Genomic DNA, 23,501 nt, shown 5'->3' on the forward strand with positions numbered 1-23,501 from the left:
ATTGATGGACAATATGATATTGCACTGCTTTCAGTGGGAATTGTGATGACAAGAAACAGATTTCAGGTTTGCTAAATCCTTTTCGTTTACTGGACAATACTTCTGCCAAAAATGATGGAACACAGGATATGCTACAGAAACCACTGACATAGCCTCCTTTTCCCCCCACATTCACAAAATCCAGACTGTTGACTGCAATTTCCTTTGTACTTCAGTTGAAATTTGACATGTGGAAATGTAAAAAAAAAACTTTTAAAAAGTTTATTAATAATTCAGAAAGTTGACTTCCATAGTTTTTATTGATTGTGCTGTTTATTTGATTGTGCTGTTTTCCGATCCCTTCAATCAGTTTCAATTAAATATTAAAGTTTTGAGTTTCATGTACTCTATCTATCCAATTCTGATTTGAGAATTCAGCGTTCCATTTCCAATTTTTCAGAATATCCGTCCTGCTACTACCAAAAGAAAGGATTTATGTTCCTTGTACCAGAGAGATATGCTCGATCCTCAAAGTGTGGGGAAAAGACTAAAGTCCTGCAATCTTTGATATAATGTCAAAACTGTAGCACAAAAATCTTTGATCACATTTTGCATAAATAATTATATCTGTTATCTAATACATGCCTGATGAAATAAATAAATAAAATAAGTAAAATTTGTGCCATCAAGTTGTTTTGACTCAGATTAACAAATTTTCTCCAAGACAATCTATCTCTAACTGATTCTTTCAAGTCTCCCAATAGTGCATTATTCATTGCCACTGTGAAGTGATCCATCTTGCTGTTGAGTAGTATATCTTCTTTTCTTTTCTTCTACTTTTCCCAGCAAAGCTTCTCCAGAGAGCTAGGTTTTGCATAATGTATCCAAAGTAATATAATTTCAGCCTCATCATTTGTGTCTTAAGTGAACCTTAGGTTATTCAATGATCCATTGGTTTTTTCCTTGTCTGTCCATAATGTTCTCAGGAGTCTTCTCCATCAGCAAAGCTAAAAAAAAAAAAAAAAATCAATATTTTTCCTATCCTACTTCTTTTAAAGTCTAACTTTCATGTTCATAGGCTGTCACAGGATTACTATCACTTGCATAATTCTGATCTTTGTAGGTATAAACATATCATATTGTTTGAACATATTTTCTAAAGCTTTCATGGCTGATCTACCAAGTGTTAATCTGTGGTGTCTTTCTTGACTGCTTGTTCCTTTGCTGTTGATGATTGGTATCAAAAGGCAGAAGCTAGTCATCACTTCAGTTATCTTTACTGATAGTTCTAAGGCTAGTTGTTCTACCTGTATTAATTTATTTAGTCTTCTTTATATTTAATTTTAATCCCATTTTTTAATTGTGTTCTTTGACTTTTACTATTAGGGCTTCCGGATCATTTGCATTTTTGACTAGCAATGTCCAAACAAATTAGGTTATTGATGTTTTTTTCTCTAGTTTTAAAGCCACACTCATCTTCTTCCCAACCAGCTTCTCTTAATATATATTCTACCAAAGTGGAACAACAATCTAAATTTAGAAGATGGAGCTTTACAAAATGTCTAACTTTTTTTTTTGGCAATTTCTTTTTCTCCAGGAAGAGGAAAAAGTAACCAAGGAATGCAATTTAGCATTGAGGGGGAAAATGTGTCCGTAGCCTCCTAAATCTGCTTGGCTTTAAAGCATTTAATACTTGCATTTTAGATGTGCAGCAAAACAAACATGTTTAAATGTAAATTAGAAACTATTAAGCATGCATTGTATGATTGGCATACAAAATACCAATATGCTAATAACTGAAAATCCCTGCATATCATAGGGCAGCAAATTAATGCTATGGAAATGAACTCCATTAGCATTCTGCCTATAGTGAAGCATGTGGTTTGTTTCTTTATATTTAAAAACTACCATCATATGGGCACCTCTCATATATTGAGACAAATGTTTGTTCTACCTTGCATAGTGATATATACTGCTCAAAAAAATAAAGGAAACACTGAAACAACACAATATAACTCCAAATAAATCAAACTTCTGTGAAATCAAACTGTCCACTTAGGAAGCAACACTGATTGACAATCAATTTCACATGTTGTCAGCACATTCAACTTTGTACAAAACAAAGTATTCAATAAGAATATTTCATTCATTCAGATCTAGGATGTTTTCTTTGAGTGTTCCCTTTATTTTTTTGAGCAGTGTTTATTTTGATGACAATGGAAGTTCTTTCCAGTTTTTTGAAAATCGACTAGTTTTGTGCATACAAAAATGTATTCCACATAATAAATGCAGAGGTCAATTTTTGTCTCTGGATAGTTGATACCTTATACCATTCGTAATTTTTCCTTTCCAAGTTATAGTAGAACGTACATGTTATTTTGTTTCTTTGTGGGAAAATTCCCTCTGAAAGGAAGTTGATAACAAGGAATTTCTCATTCTTATTTTATTCATGAACAGGGAAATATATGCAATTATTTTTCTACATGGGATCCACACTTTTTTCCCAGACTTGATTATTCTGAAATAAGTAGATTAGATCAGTAAACATAGTAAATATAGTTAGTGAAAAGGTGTACGCCAGAGGTACCTGTGACAGAAATAAATCTATGAATTTGGGATTACACAAGCATTGTAATTTGAAATATGAGAGGGTTAAGCACATAATGTATAGATCTAGACACCATAGCATTTTAATATGCTATACCCTAAAGCCTTTCCTGTATATGCATATCCTTTCTGGATATCTTCCAAATGTGTTGCATTTTAATTCCCAGAATCCCCATCTATTGGATATCCAATGTGGGAGTTTTGGAGATAGAATCCAAGGCACCAGATGGGAAAAGGCTGAGATAGAGGAATGCAGAAAAATACCAGACACACTAATTATTCATCTCCCATCTCCAGCTGTAAAGTAAACGTTAGCAACCATGACCTAAACTTTAGAAATTTAAAATCACTCAGGAACAGCTATTTAATCTAGAGTTTTCCTTAATTTTTGGAGAGTACTATGCAATAATGAGTTTATCCAGTGAAAACAGAAATTGAAACTGAATGTTGAAACAGGATCCAAATTTCAATCTTCCCTTTGTTAGTTAGTTGTATTTAAATTGCTAATTAATTTTTCTTTTGAATGATCAACAGTGTGTTTCAGCTTCATAGATTAAATATAATAAAAGTGATGTAGCACTAGACTTGAACGATCTCAATTAAAATACTAAATGAAAAGGAAACAAGTATACTTTTAGCAAGAGTTTAGCTTTGCTTTAGTGCATAAATACTTAAGAGAGAGTTGCTAACTCCTAAAAACATTTTCTAGTATGGAATGGTATTTAGCCTTTTGACTTGTACATGTTTGCCTTTTGGCATCCAGAAACATTTGCATATATTTTAACTTTCCTTATTGTTGTGAGCTGTTTAACTATCTATTCTAGCACACAGGAGGAAAAAGAGCAGAAAAGTAAACCACATGCAACAAGCATTACTTAGCATGGGGTTTCTATAAAACATCTGGGATTTCATCTGTAATCTAAAGTTATATACTTCATGGTCTGATTTTTCATGCTTAGTATAATCAAATTTGTTATACCTGAGCTAATATACTATACAAAATCACCATGTGCTACATTTGGCTGTAATATGTAATCTGGGAATTTAACAAGGGTTAATCAGAAATTACAGTTCATAATTGAGTATAATATGTGAATCAAGCTAGACACTTATTCAAAGTCTTTAGCAAATAAAAATAAAAATGTTTGGGGCGACATATGATCTCTTATCACGAAGATTTTCCAGGTGCAGAGAATGTGCTCTATCACAAAATGATGATGTGTGCATATAAGGCAAGACTTAAGCAATTTGACCTCCAACATCACACTGAGGTAACAAATCTTAACTTAGCATGGCTTCTGTCCATCTCTCATATATTTTCAGTGTTGCTGCTGTACTTTAGCTCCACTGCCTGATCAAAATAAGGAACTGATACATCCGAAGATCAAAATAAGAACTGATACATCCTAAAGCCTTTGCACGACTTGTCTTGCAGCTTTTTTTCCCCTGAATGCTTTTCAGGGTAATAATTTTCCTTCTGGAAATAGCAGCTTGCACATTTTTTCTTTGGAACCCTGGAAACAAAAAAGTCAAATAACACAGCCCAGATTTTATTATGTTGAAATGAATTTGCCTTGGAGACAATGGTTTCCTGTTTCAAAGTAAATCATATCATATAAGCATGAAGAAATTTACATATATGACATGGTGGCTGGAAGCCAGTTCCTAGTTGTCTGAAGGAGGCAACAAATCACTGCTTTTGAGCAGTCTTTGCTTGTATGAGTCCCTATGAGATTTAAAGAAGACACCAAATGAAACATGGATTTTTGCCCTTCACCCGATATTTTTCTTTACACAAAAATGAATGGCTTATAGATTATAACTCATCATTGGAACAGTTATTATAGTAAATTGGAGCACATATTTTGCATGCATAAAATCCCTGAAGCAAATCACTGGTACCTCTTAAATTGTTTGATGAAATTTCCAAACAGGGAAAGCATAAATTATTGTTTTAAAATTCAAATAGAACCCATAAATATCTGGTTTAATTTGAACCATATAAATGAATGGTCCACAAGAGAAACACATTTTCAAAACCAAATTATTTTATCAGGGAAAAACAAACCTAGCAATAAATATTTTTCATTAGAACTAACTTACAATGATTCTCAAAATGTGGCCTGTGGACCTCCAGTAGTCTGCTGAGGTTCATGAGAGAATTTGCCAAAACCTTCCCATGGACACAGGCTAAAGTTTATTTGCTGGCTCAATTCTACTTCTCTATGTTTAGCAACAGTTAGCTAGGAAGAATCTACTGCCCCCCTCAACCCTATTTTTCAGCATACATTAACAGCTACAAAGGGACTGTTTGTTGTGGCTTGGTCCATGTTTCCCTGCATTTTTAACACTGATGAGAAGAAATCCATGGCTCAGGATTGTTTCCTTGAAACATACCAGATACATAATACAAGTAGCAATATGATATTAGATTTAAGGAGACTGTCAGTTCAACCTTATGTGCAGTATATGTTGATGATTATGATAAATCTCTAAAAATGGAATTTTATTGAGTTGGGGATCCATTTGCAAGGAATCTCTTTAGTTTTGAGATTTTTTTAAATGATCATTTTAATCAGCTTGTTTGAGTTAAGATGTTTCTTGGGATACACAAGATAGTTTTAGCTTAATTTTTTAAACAAAAAAAAATTCAAGATACTTTTAAATGGGATGGGAAGATAACACAAATGGAACCATATTCATTATATTACTTGTAAAAATGTAAACTCCCATGCTGTTACAGACAAAAATATAGGAAGGTGCATTTGCGTAATTGAAATTACATTTTCTGAATGCAGTTAAACTTGAGAAATACTGAAAATGGCAACTTTATGTGTTTAATGAAACATGCAGTCAATCAGTCAGTGGTTACTCATAAATGAAACCTATGGTATTATGTGTTGGTATAGGATTTGCAATTTTTATTTGTTTATTAAATAAAATAAAATCTATTTTATTTATCAAATTTTTATGCTGCCCATCTCCCCTGCAACATGGCTCCGGACATTTTACAAGTTATAAAACAAGTAAAATTAATTAAAATACTAAAACTGCACAAATCAAAATATTAAAAGCTGTCCTAAATCTATTGGACGAAAATAATTAGGATGAGTCACAAAACATTTTTTCCAGCTGAAACCTGCTTTTCTCATGTTCAAAACACTGCCAATGACTCAAACAACTACAGGCACACAGATCTTCAATTGTTCAGCAAGAAAGGCTGGAGAAAAAAGCCCCAAAGATAATGGAAGCACTGAGCAAGGGAGGAGCCAGGTTAAAATATATCTAAACATCAGCCAAAAATATTGGTGCAAATTGTGCAAGACTGAGGACAGATATAAATAACACTCAATACACTGATAAAAACGAAGACATCAATCTACAGTTCAAAGGCCACAATTATGAGCTGATACGGTTTGGCCATCTTGATCATCGTATCTTAGCTTGGAAGCTATTTTGATTTGCAAATATACATTTTATTTTGAAAATTTTTCTTTTTTTAATTTTACTTGTGCTTAATAACAGAAAATATTTTACAAGCCAGAATCATAGAATTGGAAGGGGCTTCTTATGCTAACCATTTTCTTGCTCAATACAGGTAGTCCTTGACATACGACCAGGGCCGCCATCAGGAATTTTAGGGCCCCATACAGCCTAAGTGTCTGGGCCCCCCGCCATTGTAAAACTACTTTAAGTCGCCAAGCCACTCCATCCCCCGGGGATCATTTCTCGCTTTACGCCAAGCGAGGCGGTCCCATAGGCCAGTGTTTCCCAACCTTGGCAACCTGAAGATATCTGGACTTCAACTCCCAGAATTCCCCAGCCAGCGAATGCGTCAAGGTTGGAAAGCACTGCCATAGACTATTTCAGGAACTGGGCTAAGCCAATTGTGTGGACTCATCCAGGAGAAAGAAAGAAGCGGGAGCGGCATCGGTCAGGTGGAGCATGGCTTATTTACAGCTCCTTGGCACTTTTCCCTTCTTGGAAGAGGCCTTGTTGACAAAACCATGTGCTTTCTAGCGAGGGGAGAGGGGAGGGGGATCCCACACCCGGCAGCGGCGAGGAGCTGGAAAGGATGAGGGGAGAGAAAAAGCAGGGCACCAGCAGTCGGGCAGGTGTCTTGAGAGGGCACTCCCACCTGGAAGGAAGGGAAGAAAGGCGAGGGCGAGCTAGGAAGGAAGGAAGGAAAGGAAGGAAGGAAGTAATGGTAAAAGGGGCGATCAAGAGAGGAATGGGTGAATGAATGGACGGAGGGTGGGAAGGAAGGAAGGAAAGAAGGAAGGGATAGGAACAGAAGAAGGGTGCAAAAGAAGCAAGGAAAGGTGTGAAAGGGGAGAGTAAGAGAGGAAGGAGTGAAAGAAGGGAGTGAGGGAGGAAAGAAGGGAGGAAGGAGAAGGAAAGCAAGAAATGGAGGGAGGGAAGGAAAGAAAGAAAGAAAGAAAGAAAGAAAGGGGGAAGGGACAGGAACAGAGGAAGGAAGGAAGGAAACTTATGAAAGGGGAGAGTAAAAGAGGAAGGACTTGGCTTCCGGAGGGCCAAGTCACCCCCACGCTTTCTTCCGCGGCTGCCATCAGGGCTCCCTGCCTGTCTGCTGGCCTTCCTGCCTTCTTTCCTCGCGGGGGTGGGAAGAAGGTGCGGGCCGCGGTCAGAGAAGCTCCACAGAGGCAAAGTTTGGCGAGGTGTCTCTGGTTCTTTTGCTTTCCTTGGCGCGCTTTTCCCCATCGCAATCGGGGTTGGAGAGTTTTTGGCGGGTGCCGCCCCCCCATTTTTCAATTTGGCCGGGCCCCTGACGCCACTCCCAGTAGTACCGGCCTATCAGCGGCCCTGCATACGACTACAATTGAGCCTAACTTTTCTTTTGTTTAGGTAAGAGACTTGTTTGCCCCATTTTACAATCTTTATTTACATAGTTGTTAAGTGAATCACTGCAGTGAGTAAGTGAATTTGGCATCCCCATTGACTTTGCTTGTCAAAAAGTTGGAAAACGGCAACACGTGACCTTGGATCACACCAACAGTTGTAAGTAGGAGTCAGTCGCCAAGCAGCTGAATTTTGACCACATGATCATGGGGATGCTACAGGTTGTAAGTGTGAAAAATGGTAATAAGTTACTTATTTCAGTGCCGTTGTAACTTTAAGCAGTCGCCAAATGAACCATTGTAAGTTGAAGACTTCCTGTGTAGCCTCTTTCAGCAAATGTGTGTGCATGTTTTTTATTCACATATGAGGACCCAGGGCATGGCACAGAGATAAAACAAACAGCTGGCATTTAAAATCGTCCCTTTTATTGCTTCAACTCTCCCCCAAAACAAACTTCAAACAATCTCTGGTTAAAATTAGTATAGCCAGCGCTGTCTGCACTAAAGCTGCATGCAAAAAAATCCCAAATTTATCTAGCAAAAACAGAACAAAACAAGGAGTTCAGGGAGCAAAAGATACAGATAATCAGTCTAGAACGCCACACAGGAATGCAAGGATTCTTGGCAAGTTCAAATGCGGCAGACAACACTCCAGGACCTCAAGCATTTGTTCTAAACAAATGCCCCTCTCCACAGCATTTCCTTAAGTCTCATTCCCCAGGTGTTTCACACACTCCTTGTGAGGGGCCTCCTCTGTCTGACCTGATCCTGCCTCCTCTGTACTCTCTAAACCCTTGCATCGGAAGGGGGTAGTTCATGCTCTTCAGCTGAGCTCTGTTCCTGCCTGCCTGGAGACCTTGCTTATTCAAAACAGCCTGGCCTGGATTGACTCTGCCCTTCCCCAGTTTCCTTCAAGACCAAGGAAGCTGCCCTCTTACTCACTGTCAGTTCTTTTTCCAGCCCATCTTCTGCCACAGAGTCATATTCTGACAGGGGCATGACCCATATGCAATTGCTTACAGATGGAAGATAGGAAACAAACATATCAAGTGCAAAAATCTGAGCACTCTTCTAGTGAGGAGGCTTTGAGATATATCACAGAAATCAATGGCACTCAAAACCACCACATCTGTAAGGGTGTGAATGTCCATGACAACATATAAGTCTTGTGGGTTTTAATCATTCAGTAGTATTGGGCAGGCACTGGTGGATGATAGGATCCCAGTCACTCGCCCTCAGCCAACACACTTTACAGGATTGTTGAGGGGAAAATAGGTGAAGGAAGAAGTATTAAGTATATTCATCACTTTACTTATTTATAAAAATAATAAAGGGGAGGATAAACAATAAGTAAACAATAAAACTTGGATGATCTCTATTTTCCTCTCTTGGACACTGTGACCACATACAAACTTAATGTCTAGCCCAGAAGACATTTTTTAAAAAAATTCAGCTGCAGGTAAAATAAGAGTCTGATATATGAAGCAATTTACAATTAAGTTATGTCATACATTTGTAGGATTCCAAAGTGCTTTGTAAATTTAGAAAATTGACACTGTAATAAATATATATTGCTTCTAATTTGGTTCTCCAACTTCATCTTCCTGGCTTTATTTGCTAAATGTGTATCTTGTTTCTATCCAATGTGAACAAGGATTCCCACAACATCGCATGCTGATATGTCTCTAAAACAACAAGTCTGACACCTTTTCAACTCCTCTTGAATAGTTTTTAGGTTATGCTGTTCATCTCATCTCCACAATTACTGTTATTAGTGCAGACTTCCTACTTTTACTTTTCTTTGATAGCCTGTGACAACATTCATTTCACAGAATGAAAGTTGTTTTGATAATGACTATTTGGTGATATCTGTGAACTCTTAAATTGCTTATTTTTATACCTTGCAATTATCAGATATGTCAAACACTCAATCCACTGAATAACTTGACATTTTTGATGAAGTGCTAAACCATATCTTATGTTACTTCCAAGCATGAGAATAATATAAATTCAACACATAAGCATAAAAAAGTGGCAAGACTTTTTTTCTCTTTCATATATATTGTTATTTCTTTTTCCTGTGCTGGTCAGAGAAAGTTCAAGGAAAGCAAATGAAAGGTCTATTTCACCTGAAGTCAAAGATTTAAAACAGTAACTGTGTGCAGAATCTTGTGTTATGAATTGATAACTTGCTATTATCAGAAATTATAATCCTATTATGCTAAGAAATTATAGAACATGGAATACTTCTGCAGTTCTACTCCATGTGGGCAGATATATGATTGTAGATGCAATGACAAATACATTTGCTTGTATGAAAAAGATGGGGTGGATAAATGTTTTCCACTAGATTAAGATAGCCAAAATATGCATTTTGATCTCCCGTTAAATATCTTACATTTTCATTGTCAGCCTCATATGTAAACGAAGTGGTAAATTGGACAATCATCCCATTCTCTTTTGAAAGAGTAAAAACTCTAATATAGGGGCAAGAAGCTAAAAATATACTTTTGAACAAGACACTGCTCATAGAGGCAACGAACTGGCTGTTCCGTTACCATGATAATTAATGCAAAGCTTTTAATAATTTTCCCCAGCTGTCTTCTGGAAATAGCAATTATTCAAGAATTCCAGAAATGTATAGTATACCATCCATTACATGTACATAGTCATTCCATTCCGTTCCATTCCATTCCTTACTCATTCCATTCCATTCCAGACCCTATATGCTATCTAAAGATTGCAGTCCTCTTTCATAGCAACTTAAAAATTACAACTATAACTTGGTTAAAATGACTAGGGTGTTTTTTAAAGGAGTGCTCTTGTGGTGGAATGCCATACTGAAGAAAGTAAAACTGGCTCAGTTGTTTTGTTTTAAATTTGTATTAAGTACTTTTTGTGCTAGTCTGTCTTTAGCATTGTGTATTATTTTATCTTCATTTACATTTTATTACTCCTATCTCCATGATTTCATGAGGATTCTTACTAGTTATTATCAGTCTTGTGCCTGTTATTTGTGTAAAATGCCATTTATAAATCCAACTAATTTATTATTAGTTGATTACCTTATATGGAGGAATAAGATTTAATCTCTTTTATATGGTGCCAAAATCTAATCTCTAGCTTTAGTTAGTAGGATGCTTTCTTCAGTTGCTTGGTTTGAGAAGGTATTACATATTTTTCAAATGGAGTGCAAAAATGAATAAAGAATAGAACTCATTAGTGGAATGTTAAATTGTAGACATGTTACCTGCCAATGTTTCAATAAATCCAACAGAGATTTTGGAGTAACAGGTGGGACAGAGCAAACATCATCAGGTAACACATATCAAACAGAGAAACAGAAAAAAAAACCAAGAAATCATAGCAAGATGAATAAAACATTATAAGAGAAAGCATGCTTATTTTCAAATGCTGAAATATTAATTAGACAAAGAAAAAGTGCATCTGTTTTACACCTCAGCAGGTGGCAGCACCTAACTGACCTTGATTTTGGTGTTAAAAAAGGTCAGCTTAGGTTAAGATTTGCATGGGGCCTAGCTGAGGATTCTTAGCATTGTGAATGAGGGTTGAAGTTGTAGAACAATCCAAGAAGGCAAAGGCAAGCCATTTTTGTAACTTTAAAAAAAAAATTCCACCACTTACACAAACATCCTTATATATACCATGATCAAAACATCCATAGTTATACATTTATATTCAAAATATCATAAACATATCTCCTTAATTTATTCTTTATACTATTATCTCCCATCTGCTTTCCTTCTATATTTCATATTAATCCCCTCCCCCTATTTCCCTCTCTCCCCACTCCCTTCTTTCTCCTTCTCTCTCTCTTTCCTACTTCTCTCCTCTCTCTTTTCCCTTCCTTCCTCCTATTTTTGTCGCCTGGTCTACCACTTTAATTTTCAACTTTCTTCCAAATTAATCACTATAGTTTAACTTCCAGACATATTCATTGTCTCTTATACTACTTAATTTAAGGCCTTTTCCTTCCTGTCCTCAATTTATATATTTACTCATCATTTTTTAAATTCTATCATTTCTAAATACCCTGAATTTCTAAATTTTAACCAATTCTCCATATTTAAAAAAATTAAATTCTATTATCCATCACTGCATTTCTATCCATTGGTTAATAATATTCTAAGATCCTCATAACACAAAGTCCAATTTATAAATTATATAATTTTATACAATGACCTTTAAAAGTAATAATTATACAAATCTTATATCATTCCGCTAATATCAGTAATCATCTGAATCCTTTTCAGTATTAACTCAAATGTAAGTTATGCAAATTTTATTTAAAACAAATGCAGTCCAATTCAAAATTCTCCTATCCTCTATAACCAAAACATTATACCATCAAACACAATAGCAGAACACATAATTGCTTTTAAATTCTTTCAGACTCTTAGATACCTTCTTCTAGTCAAGGTTAATCTCCAGCTGTCAGCAAATACATGATTCAACAGTCTGTTGCGGTATTTTCTTTTAACCAGCAGATGGTACTGTCAATTTCCAATATAACAAGACAATTTTTTAAAAGAAAAGAAGTCTCTGTATTTTAAATCTGCTTAACACTTATATAATATTTTTAAAGATTCTTTGGTTTTTTTCAGTCACTTTAACTTCCACCAAGTCAGTTATAGAAAAATCCTCAAATTTGGGCTTTCAGTTCTGCTCCTTTAAGGCTCTCTATGGTATTTCCAATTGCTAGAGAGCCACTAACTCCATGTTAAAACCTCTTGTTTCCTTTTAAGTTTAGAATCTCTTCTTTTAATTGTTACATTGGCCAAACATTCACCAGCTTCAGCACTTCACCTCTCTTCATCAGAAATGCTTAGATCTTGTCACCAGGCAATCCATGATCTCTCATTCAGTCTGATTGTGTCTGTTTCAGCTAATGGCAACAGAGTAGTCTTCCTCAGCTGCTGGATGAGAGGCTGCTGCCAGCTTTCTGGGTGGGTTTGCAAACCCCACTCACCCATCCCACTGATACCTCTCTTCTCCATCACCGCTCCAAGGCAGATCTCACCTGGTTCTAGTCTATTCCAGATTTCCAAATTTGGGGTTCCCTGCAGAGCAGGGGGACGCCCATTATGTTGTGATGTCCCTTTCCCCACATTTTTGTAACTCTGCTTAGGAAACAATATGGGTGTAATAAGAAGAGTGGAGCCAGACATGAAAGCAAAATTACTATTTTTAAATGCAAATTTGAACTAAATAGTAGATATCTAGATTATTTAGACCAGACTGGGTAAAGATTTTGTGGCCAGAGGCTGCCCTAAATTTTCTTTTGATGAAAGCTAAAGCAATATCCAGAAATTCAGCTTAAAGTTTTCTGGGGAATAAAAAAAATAGAGCTGGGGGTACAGGATGCATTAAACAGAAAAGGCTTCCGTTTGAATCATTTAATCATTTGTCACAAATTATTTCTAAACCTTATTTGTGTTGGGCAGTGCCTCAAGCATGCTGAATAAAAGACGACTAGCACATGTTTAAAATTTTTCAATTAAGAAAAGAATATTATTCACACTTGATTAGTGTAGGAAGGAAGGAATCTGTTCTCTTTAGCTGCGATTAAGAGGAAAACCGAGGGACAGATTATGTGGAACCAACATTAAAATCCTTCAGGTAGAAGGCCCAATATACTCAACACTCAACAGCTCCCTGAAAAATAGTGTTATCTCCTGAGGTTTGGACAGGGTTCTCAGCATGTTAATATTTCACACATAATACATACCAGTTCTAAAATTACCCTGATTATTGATGACACTTTGGAACTAACTGAACACACCAGGGAGAACTGGTGTCAAAGATGGGCTTCAAAAGAGCACATAAAGCATCACCAGGGAAAGACTGGCATGGTCTAATAATCTTAAGAGGTCTTCAGAAGGTAGTGTTATATAATGAGAACTGGGAAGTGTCTTGTTTTTTTTCTTTTTAAGCATTAGGATTTTACCAATAGTGGATTCTATAACCCTTTACTACCAGTTCATCCGGAGCCTCACACCACTGGCGCTACCGGTTGGAAGAACCAGGCTGAGCAACCTACTGCTGGATTTCACCCATGTGCCTTTCAGGCTGTGTACTAAGTATATGTATACTGCAAAACGAGGACCCGGATTGTGGGAGCAATATGCTGGCTATGTTAAAAAGTGCTATTGCTAACATGTTGTAAACCGCCCTGAGTCTAGGAAGAAGGGCAGCATAAAAAAAAATCGAATAAATAAACAAACAAACAAACAAATAAATAAATACTGCAATATTAATGCAATATTGGGTTTTCAATTCAATTGTATAGAATGTGAAGGATGTTGTGTTTGTGCTTTATTTTTATAGTTATAACGTGCCCTGAAGAATGGCATTTCATTTAGTTGAACAAGATGCAATGGCAATAAAAGTAAACGAAAGGAGCTTTAAAAAAATGAAACTCTCTTGTTGCAGATGGTTGGCAGGAAAATGAGGAACGCTGCCCATGAATTGAGGTTGGCATTGGCGATTGGATCAAAATAGTGGTGTTGCTCGCCTTGACCTCATTGCAGGGGTACAGCCATTCGTTGTGCCCGTTTGTACCACTCCCACAGATGGAAATCTCCCAGGTGTGTGTGTCCTGACACCACACACACAGAGGGCGAGGGCTTGCTTTCTTCTATTAGACTCTCTTTTCCTTCAGCCCGGGAGGCATTTCAAAGGAATACCTGTCTATTAAGCAGGCCGGGTATCTCTCCTAAATAGGTTGCTAGATACACTCCCTCAGCTACCCACCCGCCTCTTTGTCCTAGAATGCCAGATTTCAACCCCCACTTGGCTTCACAATATTGTTTCCCCCGCTGTGAGGGGGGAGTTGCCAGATGACTTGCTTTTGAATAGCGGGCAAGGAGGGAAAGCCAGTGTCAGTCGCCGAGCCGGCCGGTTTCTTTCTTCCCTCCTTTTTTTTAGCTTCTCTCCCGCCTTCTCCTCTCCTCAGGAATGGGGGGCGGGGTCGCCGTTACAAGCTACGGTATTTATGTTCCTTAGCGGAGGCGAATTTTTTTTTAAATAAATATAAAAATAAAAAATAAAGACAGCAGCAGGAAGAGGCAGCGAGCGAGAAAGGGAGCGCCGCCGAAACCGAGGGGCGGGAGGCGGACCGTAGCGAGAGAAAGGGGCGGGCCCAGAAGGGATGGCACGCAAGCGCGAAGGAAGCTCGGAGAGCCCCACGCGGGCGCTCGCGGAGCCTCGGCGGTGGCTCTTTCAGTTCAGCTGCGAAGGGGCCTCGGGGCGGTAGGGAGGCGGCGGCGGCGGAGGAGCGAGCCGCCCGCTATTGGGAGAGCGGAGCAAGGCGGGGAAATTCCGGACCAGGGTTTGGTTTGAAAAGGCGGAGCGGCAGCCGCTCTCGCCTTTGCCCGCCCTGGCCAGCCATGGGGTAAAAAAAAGAAAAGGCAGCGAGCGGACACCGAAAACAATAAAGCGGCTGGTGCTGCCGGGCTCCTCCCGCCGCTGACAGCGCCTGGCTAGCGCGGAGAAAAAGAGCGGAGATGCCGGGGCGCAGGCAGGCGTTGACCGACCGACCCCGCTAAGCAGGAGAAGGAAGCCAAAGTGAAGCGAGGCGATTGAGGGGAAGGGGTGAAAAAAACGCGCGGTAGATGCGTTTCGGGGTTTGGAGCGGCGGCGGCAGCGAAGGGAAAGGCGGTGGTCGGCCGGAGCGGAGAAATGATCGCGGAGTTGGTGAGCAGCGCCCTGGGGCTCGTCCTGTACCTCAATACCCTGGGCGCGGATTTCTGTTACGACGACAGGTAAGCGGGAGAGTTGGTGGCGACTCCAGCCGAGCGGCTGCTGCTGCTGCTGCTGCGAGAGGCCGTGCCCTTCCTCAGGGGATGCCCGTTTGTGTGCGGGGCGTGTTGTCTGAGGGGGGCTTGCGGTTGTGTGTGCCCTTAGGGAGGAACGTCAGTTGCGGGACGCCGGAGCGCTCTCCGGCTGAGGTCTTCCGATGGAAGCGGCGACTCCCCTTACCCCGCCCGGTAGCTGGAATTGTAAAACCTTTTGAGTAACCGAGGTTCCCTTTTTTCACCTGTTGAAGCGGGGTTAGTCTGATTATTCCTCTTTTTCTTCTATTGGGTCGTTTGGCGCCCATTGTCCCGCCACCTGGTTAAACGGAGTTGCTGTTGCAAGTACTGTATTCTACTGTCGAGGAAAAAAACTCGCGATTCGTAGATTTCCTCGACTGTCAAGTTACTTTGGTCGAACTAGCCCTGCCAGGAATAAACAAAAGAGCCGGGAGGCTGGTAGCGCCAACCGGACTAATCGCAATAAACCCCTAAATCCCTTTTATTCGCCTTTTTTTGTGTTCCTTGCAAATATACCTGCGTTTCATGGAAGGAACAAATCCGCTTTGCTTGAGGCTTAATTGCATGGCCATGTGTGCACGCTGTGGTATTTTGTGCCGGAGAAGTGTTATGTTTTTCCTCTCTTCAAAGCAACACCTTAATAGGCCGTTTAAACGATGTTACATCTGGACCAAAAAAAAAAAAGGAAGGGGGGGGGGAAGACATATCATGCTTTGAATTGCTTCCATTTGTTTCTCTTGACCTTGTTTCCAGAGCATAACATACTTCTGACATTTTCTTAGATTATCATACACACAGTAAATAAAGAAAATGGAAACAATCTTAAAATTTCAAAAGTAGTGATCTGAATCTGGGCTTTCTAACTTTAAACTTAACTTTTAAATGCCCTGAGTGTATCAAGAGAAAGCCACATGCTCTTGTTTAGAAGTTTCCTAGAAGGAGAGCTTGATACTGAAAAACTTATTTTTTCAGGTACACTGAACTCTCTGGGAAATTAAGTTCTGAAATAGAAAGTTTTGCTTTAACTTTACTCATAGGGGCAGTACTTGCTTGGGAAATCAAAGAGTAGCTGTTTTTAAGTGTCTGAAAGTGGGCGCCTGTGCATACATTGTCTTTAAAGATTTGCCTGGCAGGTTTTTTTAAAAAAAAGCATTTATGTTGGGCCTTCGTCTGTGTATAAAACATTGCTAATGGAGTAAAATAAAGGACCTAGGACTTAAATTTGCCTCTTTTGAGTTTGGACTGCTAATGAAAGCTGTACAGAATTGCTGAATAAAATGACACTGGTGTCTAGAAATGTCACAGTTGTGCTGGTGTTTCTACCTTTCCTTAAATAAAACCCTGTTTTAGCAAATTGATGAAAAGCTCTGGGTAATTAGAGAAACTTCCAATGTGTTCCTTTTTCAGTGATGTAATCTGACTGCAATTAGAGCAGATGCATAATTAAAATATATTGGGGAGAAGAGCATGCTTGGCTGAGCTTATAAGCCATTCTGGGGTGTTTGTATGGTCCATTGACGTTAAATCATCCAAAAAGTGAGCAGAAGTTTACTCTGACAGCATTTCATCAGCCCCTTTCTGTATGGGAAGTGAATAGATCCCTTGGGTGAGAGTGAGCCTGCCCTTTAGTAAAGTGTTTGCATTGATAGGAATTTTCTTACATGACTGTAATTTGATACCACAGTACCTAAAATATCCAAACTAAACTGTTTGTAAAACTTAGAGATGGAAAAATTGAATTTCTTCCTCTCCATAACCCTCCATTAGTTTCATAATTATCACTAAGAGAATTATTCAGTGGTTTCAGAAAGATTATTTGTAACGGATTGTGTATAAAGGCAAACTGAGGGAGGACAGCAAAGCTGATTGTAGAAAAACTATCTGTGAAGTCTTTTTAGAGGGAAATACACAGAAAGAAAAAGAGGCATTCTTCTTCTAAAAATCATTTGCCTTGCAACACAATCTGTCTAGTGAATAGTGCACTTGAGAAGTTTCTTTTGTTTCAGATGTGTTGCACCTGTTGTTATTAGGGAGTTTATGTTAAAGTGAACTCATATGTTCTTTTTGGTTTTACAACACTGAATGCCAATTTTGTATCTTTTTAGTTATATAGAAATAAAGAACTTACAAATTCTTTAAAGATATTTAATAATATCTTTAAGTGTATTGTACTTCGGTAATGGTTTTAAAGGTAGAAAATAAAGTAATCCAAACCCAAACAAAATCACCCTCTTTGATACTAAGTTACTAATGTCAGGATATTAAACTGTTGAATGAATTATCAACCTGGTGCATAAAATGCCTTTATTTAATTTATTTATCAAATTAATATGGTGCCCATTCCATAGTACAGGTGTCTCTGAGCAGCTTATATCAAGATAAAACAAACATTTAGCAATTATAAATATAAAAATGGATTAAAATTTGCAAAATTAAAAGAAGCTAAAAAAACAAGGATTTGGAATGGAGAGGGGTGCATTCTCTGTTAGTCTACACTGTATGCACCTGGCTCTTGACATGCCTACAGATATCATAGTTATACTTAGTTTTCTAAGAAAGACTGTAATTGTGTGATGAAACAATACTCTCTGTTGGTTGAAGATAGATGTTAATTCAGAATATTACTCAAGGAGATGAATGAAAACTTCATTTGCTGTCATTTATTTGTTGTCATTTGTTGATTCTTTGTCTAAAGATATTTGTTGTTCTAGCTATACTTGTATCTTAATGTGTTCAGAAAAAGTTAGCACTTTAATTGTTGCCTAGGTATACTGCTCAAAAAAATAAAGGGAACACTCAAATAACACATCCTAGATCTGAATGAATGAAATATTCTCATTGAATACTTTGTTCTGTACGAAGTTGAATGTGCACAACAGCATGTGAAATTGATTGTCAATCAGTGTTGCTTCCTAAGTGGATAGTTTGATTTCACAGACGTTTGATTTACTTGGAGTTATGTTGTATTATTTAAGTGTTCCCTTTATTTTTTTGAGCAGTGTATATTTTTTCCACTCATATAATTATGGGGTGGCTGCTTGGTATTAAGTCCTCATCAATTACATTGTATTTTAACTTGTAGACTTGTTAATTTTTTCCTAAAAACTGAAATCTTAAACACCCACTGAATTCTGAGATATACTTCCATGTGTGAACTAAGATTACTGATTATTCTCTGCTAGGTCCAATAATTTTATATTATTCTGGTAAGGAAGGAAAAATTGCAAGAAATTGAAGGCTTCCTCCATACCACTACTCCGTACCATAAAACTATTTTGAGAGTTAAGTACTTAAGCTGAAGTGTTGCACTAGTCACATGGCCAGCTGTCTATGCCCCTGAACTGGTTCTGCAGTCGCCACGGCTGGCAAAGAACTCTCTGCGCATGTGCATGCATATGCATAAATATAAATATAAATGATATAGATATAGATGTATGCGCAGAGGGTTCTTTGCTGGCCATGGCCACTGGAGAACTGGTTCAGAGGCATGGACAGCTGGCCACTGCTGCCAGTTTGGCAAACCGGTGGAAATTTTTGCCACCAGTACATGAGAACTGGTCCGAACTGGCAGCAACCCACCACTGCTTAAACATATATATTTTTATAGAGGCAGATTGACAAACTTTGTGACTAGTGCTTCTGGGCATGAGAATCAGTAAGTAAACCTGTGTTTAAGACAGCAGAATAAAGCAAACCACCTATGAATATAGATGAGCCAGGGTGAAGCAGCAGGTAGAGTGCTATACTGCAGGCCACTGAAGCTGACTGTAGATCTGTAGGTCAGCGGTTCAAATCTCATCACCGGCTCAAGGTTGACTCAGCTTTCCATCCTTCCGAGGTGGGTAAAATGAGGACCTGGATTGTGGGGGAAATATGCTAGCTCTGTTAAGTGCTATTGCTGACATGTTGTAAGCCGCCCTGAGTCTAAGGAGAAGGGCGGCATAAAAATCAAATAAATAAATAAACAAACAAACTATACAGTGCTTCATGGTGACTCATGACTACAATGACATGATAAAAATTCTGATCTCAATTGTGGTCATAAATCAGGGATTATCTGGACTTTAATTTTAAAAAGGTTTAGAAAAGATTTGACTCACTCATTACATACAGCCCTTCATGGCATCGGACCAGAATATCTCTGGGACCGCCTTCTGCCGCACGAATCTCAGCGACCAGTTAGGTCCCACAGAGTTAGCCTTCTCCGGGTCCCATCGACTAAACAATGTCGTCTGGCGGGACCCAGGGAAAGAGCCTTCTCTGTGGCAGCCCTGACCCTTTGGAACCAGCTCCCTCCGGAGATTAGGATTGCCCCCACTCTCCTTGCCTTTCGTAGACTTCTTAAAACCCATCTCTGCCGTCAGGCATGTGGGAATTGAGACATCTCCCCTGGCCTATATAGTTTATGCATGGTATGTTTGTGTGTATGTCTTGCTTTTAAATAAGGGTTTTTTAGATTTTTTAATTATTAGATTTGTTATTGTATATTATTTTTTACTATTGCTGTGAGCCACCCCGAGTCTATGGAGAGGGGCGGCTTACAAATGTAATAAATAATAATAATAATAATAATAATAATAATAATAATAATAATAATACATGCACATAGGCTTATATACAAGTACTATAAGTAGCTTTGAAAATTTATTGGAGACATATTTTTTTTTAAAAATTATATCGATGAATATGATCTTATTGATTGTTGTAGAATAAATATCCTGTTTCTTTAGACTTGATAAAGTTGTCTTGATAGGCAAAAAAGTAGTAGATAAGAATTCAGAGGAAACATACATTCTTCTGGTAGTAGTGGGCAGATCAGATTACAGTAATACCAATGTTCTTAAATATAATGTGAAAACAGTTCAACTGGATCATCCTAAAGCAGTGATGGTGAACCTTTTTTTGCTCAGGTGCCAAAAGGGCACGCACACATGAGATAGTTTAATGGCACATGCCCCCACCCATAATACTATGGTCTCCCCTCGTGCATGCACACACAACACCCACCCACCATTGCTCCCAGGTTTCTAAATTTCCGGTTAAACTGCTGTGTTATTCATTCATTCATTCATTCATTCATTCATTCATTCATTCATTCATTCATTCATCATACAAATATAGTATTGTATTGTAGCATGTTTAACATAAACATAAAGACATTAGGACAGGAATGGTAGGCACAAAGGTGCACTTATGCATGCCCCTTTTTCTCCATCCACAGGCTCTGGAGGCTTTCCTGAAGTGTGTGTGTGTGTGTGAAAAATAGCCCAATGGGTGAAAACAGCCTCTCCCATGCCCCCCAGAAGGTAGAAAATCAGCTAGCCAGCATGCACATGCATGCTGGAGTTGACATAGGCCTCAATTGCCCTCAGATATGGCTCCACGTGCCACCTGTGGCACCCGTGTCATAGGTTCGCCATCACTGTCCTAAGGCCTCTGTATTGCACTATCCCATTATTGTTTGGCTTGATTAGTATCCTGTGTTTATTTTGTACAATTCAATATGGTAGCCACTAGTTTTGGTAGTTTAATTTCATGGAACATAGGTGAATCAGTTGCAGCCACTTTGGATGACTATAGGTTATCTTCACTGTCAAAGGAATGATTCCTCTAAAACACAGGGAAGCAACCACATAAAGAGGATGTATGTTCATTTTTAGGAATTTCAGAGAGGCATTTGGTATGTCACTACGCAAAACAAGATTTAGGACTAAATAAACCTAGACTTGTTAAAGCGGAAATGTTTTTTTGTTTTTAAATCCTCATATGATATCATTTATGGTGTATCTTGTTTCAACCAAAGCTTAGTTACAAGACCACACAAATATACAGGGTTATTCAAAAATAATGAACTGATTTCATGACACAATTATTTTATTAAGAAAAAGTAATACAAAACGCCAGTCAAGTCACAAGTATTCTATTCACAATCAACTTTTATTTCCTGTCTTACAAGTGTTCAGTGTGGCTATCACCTGCACCACAAGCAACATCAATGTGTATCACAATCCACTGATTTGATCACTGTTGTTATTCGATGTTTAAAGTCATTGAGCTTAGTAGGTAGCGGTGGAACATTAAACATATTTTACTTATCCCCACAAGAAAAAATCACAAATGGTTAGGTCTGGTATGTTGCAGGCCAAGCAAAAAGAACAAGGTCTTGTGCCCCCCCCCCCCCACAATACAGAATACCTTTTCCTGAAGATTTGCCATTTCTGAGGGTAAACAAACAACTGAATGTTGCCGGAAGAATGACATGACTACATTGCCCCTGTGGCAGGCATTCAAAACTTAGATAACTCCTCTTTCAAATGGCCACTGACTCATTACATGACGATGCTTGAGAACTGAAGCAATTGGTCATGAAATAGGTTCATTGTTTTCAATTTTTTAAATCTTTGCTGTTAGTCTCTGTCATTCTGGTAGAAAGGAGGCATTAAAGCCTATATTTATAGACATAGATGATTGTTGCATATTGCTTCTAATATTAAAATATCAAAACTGCAATAACATGTTATTGAGAAATTTCTTCATTTATTTTTATGATAGTGACTTTTCCCTTCACTAACTATTACGAAGTGCAAATACTGAAAATTCTGCAGATTTGCTGCTTGGGGTGAGCTTTAACTATACAGTGTTCCATCGATTTTCGCGGGTTCGAACTTCGCAAAAAGTCTATACCACGGTTTTTCAAAAATATTAATTAAAAAATATTTTGCGGGTTTTTTCCCTATACCATGGTTTTTCCCGCCCGATGGCGTCATATGTCATCGCCAAACTTTCATCTGACTTTAATAAATATTTTTTTTACTAAACTTTAATAAATAAACATGGTGAGTAATGATCTAAATGGTTGCTAAGGGAATGGGAAATTGCACTTTCGGGGTTTAAAGTGTTAAGGGAAGGCTTGTGATACTGTTCATAGCCAAAAATAGTGTATTTACTTCCGCATCTCTACTTCGCGGAAATTTGACTTTCGCGGGCAGTCTCGGAACGCATCCCCCACGAAAATCGAGGGAACATTGTATTTTGTTCTGATATATTAAACAAACATAACATCTCAGAGCAAGTCAAATCCTAAAAGAATATATGTCACTAAGAATCACAGTTTTATCCTAAACCACAGTAGTTCTTAACTGTAGATGCCATACCACTTATATAACTCCCTTTTTACGACCCATGATGATGTATTTTTATGGTTGGTTTAGTGTACTACAGTGGAACCCCGACATAAGAGCTGCTCTACTTAAGAGCAACTCGAGATAAGAGCTGGGAGGGGAGAGATATTTTTGTTCTACTTACAAGCCCAAATTCGAGATACAAGCACCAAGGAGCTGTCTCCTGAAGCCAAACGCTAACTTCCGCGTTCGGCTTCAGGAGACAGCTGCGAAGCGGCGCGCGTGTTTTAAAAGGTTGCAGCCGGCCTGGGGGGCTCGGGGGGGTGCTTGCAGCTTTCTTTCTTGCTCTTTTTCTTTCTCTCTTTTACCTTCCATTCCTCTATTTCTTCTTTTCTTTCTCCTTCCCACCTTCTTCCCTCCCTCCCTCCCTTCACTCATTCCTCTCTTACTCTCCCCTTTCATAAGTTTCCTTGCTTCCTTCCTCTGTTCCTGTCCCTTCCCCCTTTCTTTCTTTCTTTCTTTCTTTCTTTCTTTCTTTCTTTCTTTCTTTCTTTCTTGCTTGCTTGCTTGCTTGCTTGCTTGCTTGCTTGCTTGCTTGCTTGCTTGCTCTTTTTCTTTCTCTCTTTTACCTTCCCTTCCTCTATTTCTTCTTTTCTTTCTCCTTCCCACCTTCTTCCCTCCCTCCCTTCACTCATTCCTCTCTTACTCTCCCCTTTCATAAGTTTCCTTGCTTCCTTCCTCTGTTCCTGTCCCTTCCCTCTTTCCTTCCTTCCCACCCTCCGTCCATTCATTCACCCATTCCTCTCTTGATCGCTTAAAGCCGGTCCCTGGTGCAAAAAGGGTTGGGGACCTCTGTCCTACAGGATTGGGTGGCAGAGAAGTTGAACATATGTAAATTTAAAAGTTTAAGAAAGTTTACAAGTTAAGTGAAAGAAACTTCATTATTCATTTATATGTACATGTACATTTCTTCATTAAAAACATGTCTTTCTGCATAATTTAGACTAACTTTGTGAGTTTTTTGAGGGCTGGAACCAATTAAAATTATTTACATTAATTCCTATGGGGAAAAGTCGTTCGAGATAAGAGCTGCTCGACTT

At 38.4% G+C, this 23,501-nt stretch overlaps 1 protein-coding gene across 1 annotated transcript in view; it reads left to right on the plus strand.

The window, feature by feature from the left end:
* The first annotated feature begins 14,616 nt into the window (after positions 1–14,616).
* The window catches only part of TMTC2 (transmembrane O-mannosyltransferase targeting cadherins 2), a 228,993-nt gene continuing 220,108 nt past the window's right edge, over positions 14,617–23,501 (plus strand). The window contains exon 1 of the mRNA XM_070755769.1: positions 14,617–15,229. Within this exon, the coding sequence (XP_070611870.1) occupies positions 15,147–15,229 (83 nt within the window). The 5' untranslated portion in view covers positions 14,617–15,146. The remainder of the gene's footprint in view (positions 15,230–23,501) is intronic.

Source organism: Erythrolamprus reginae, chromosome 6, assembly GCF_031021105.1.
Source record: "Erythrolamprus reginae isolate rEryReg1 chromosome 6, rEryReg1.hap1, whole genome shotgun sequence".
NCBI classification, from domain to species: domain Eukaryota; kingdom Metazoa; phylum Chordata; class Lepidosauria; order Squamata; family Dipsadidae; genus Erythrolamprus; species Erythrolamprus reginae.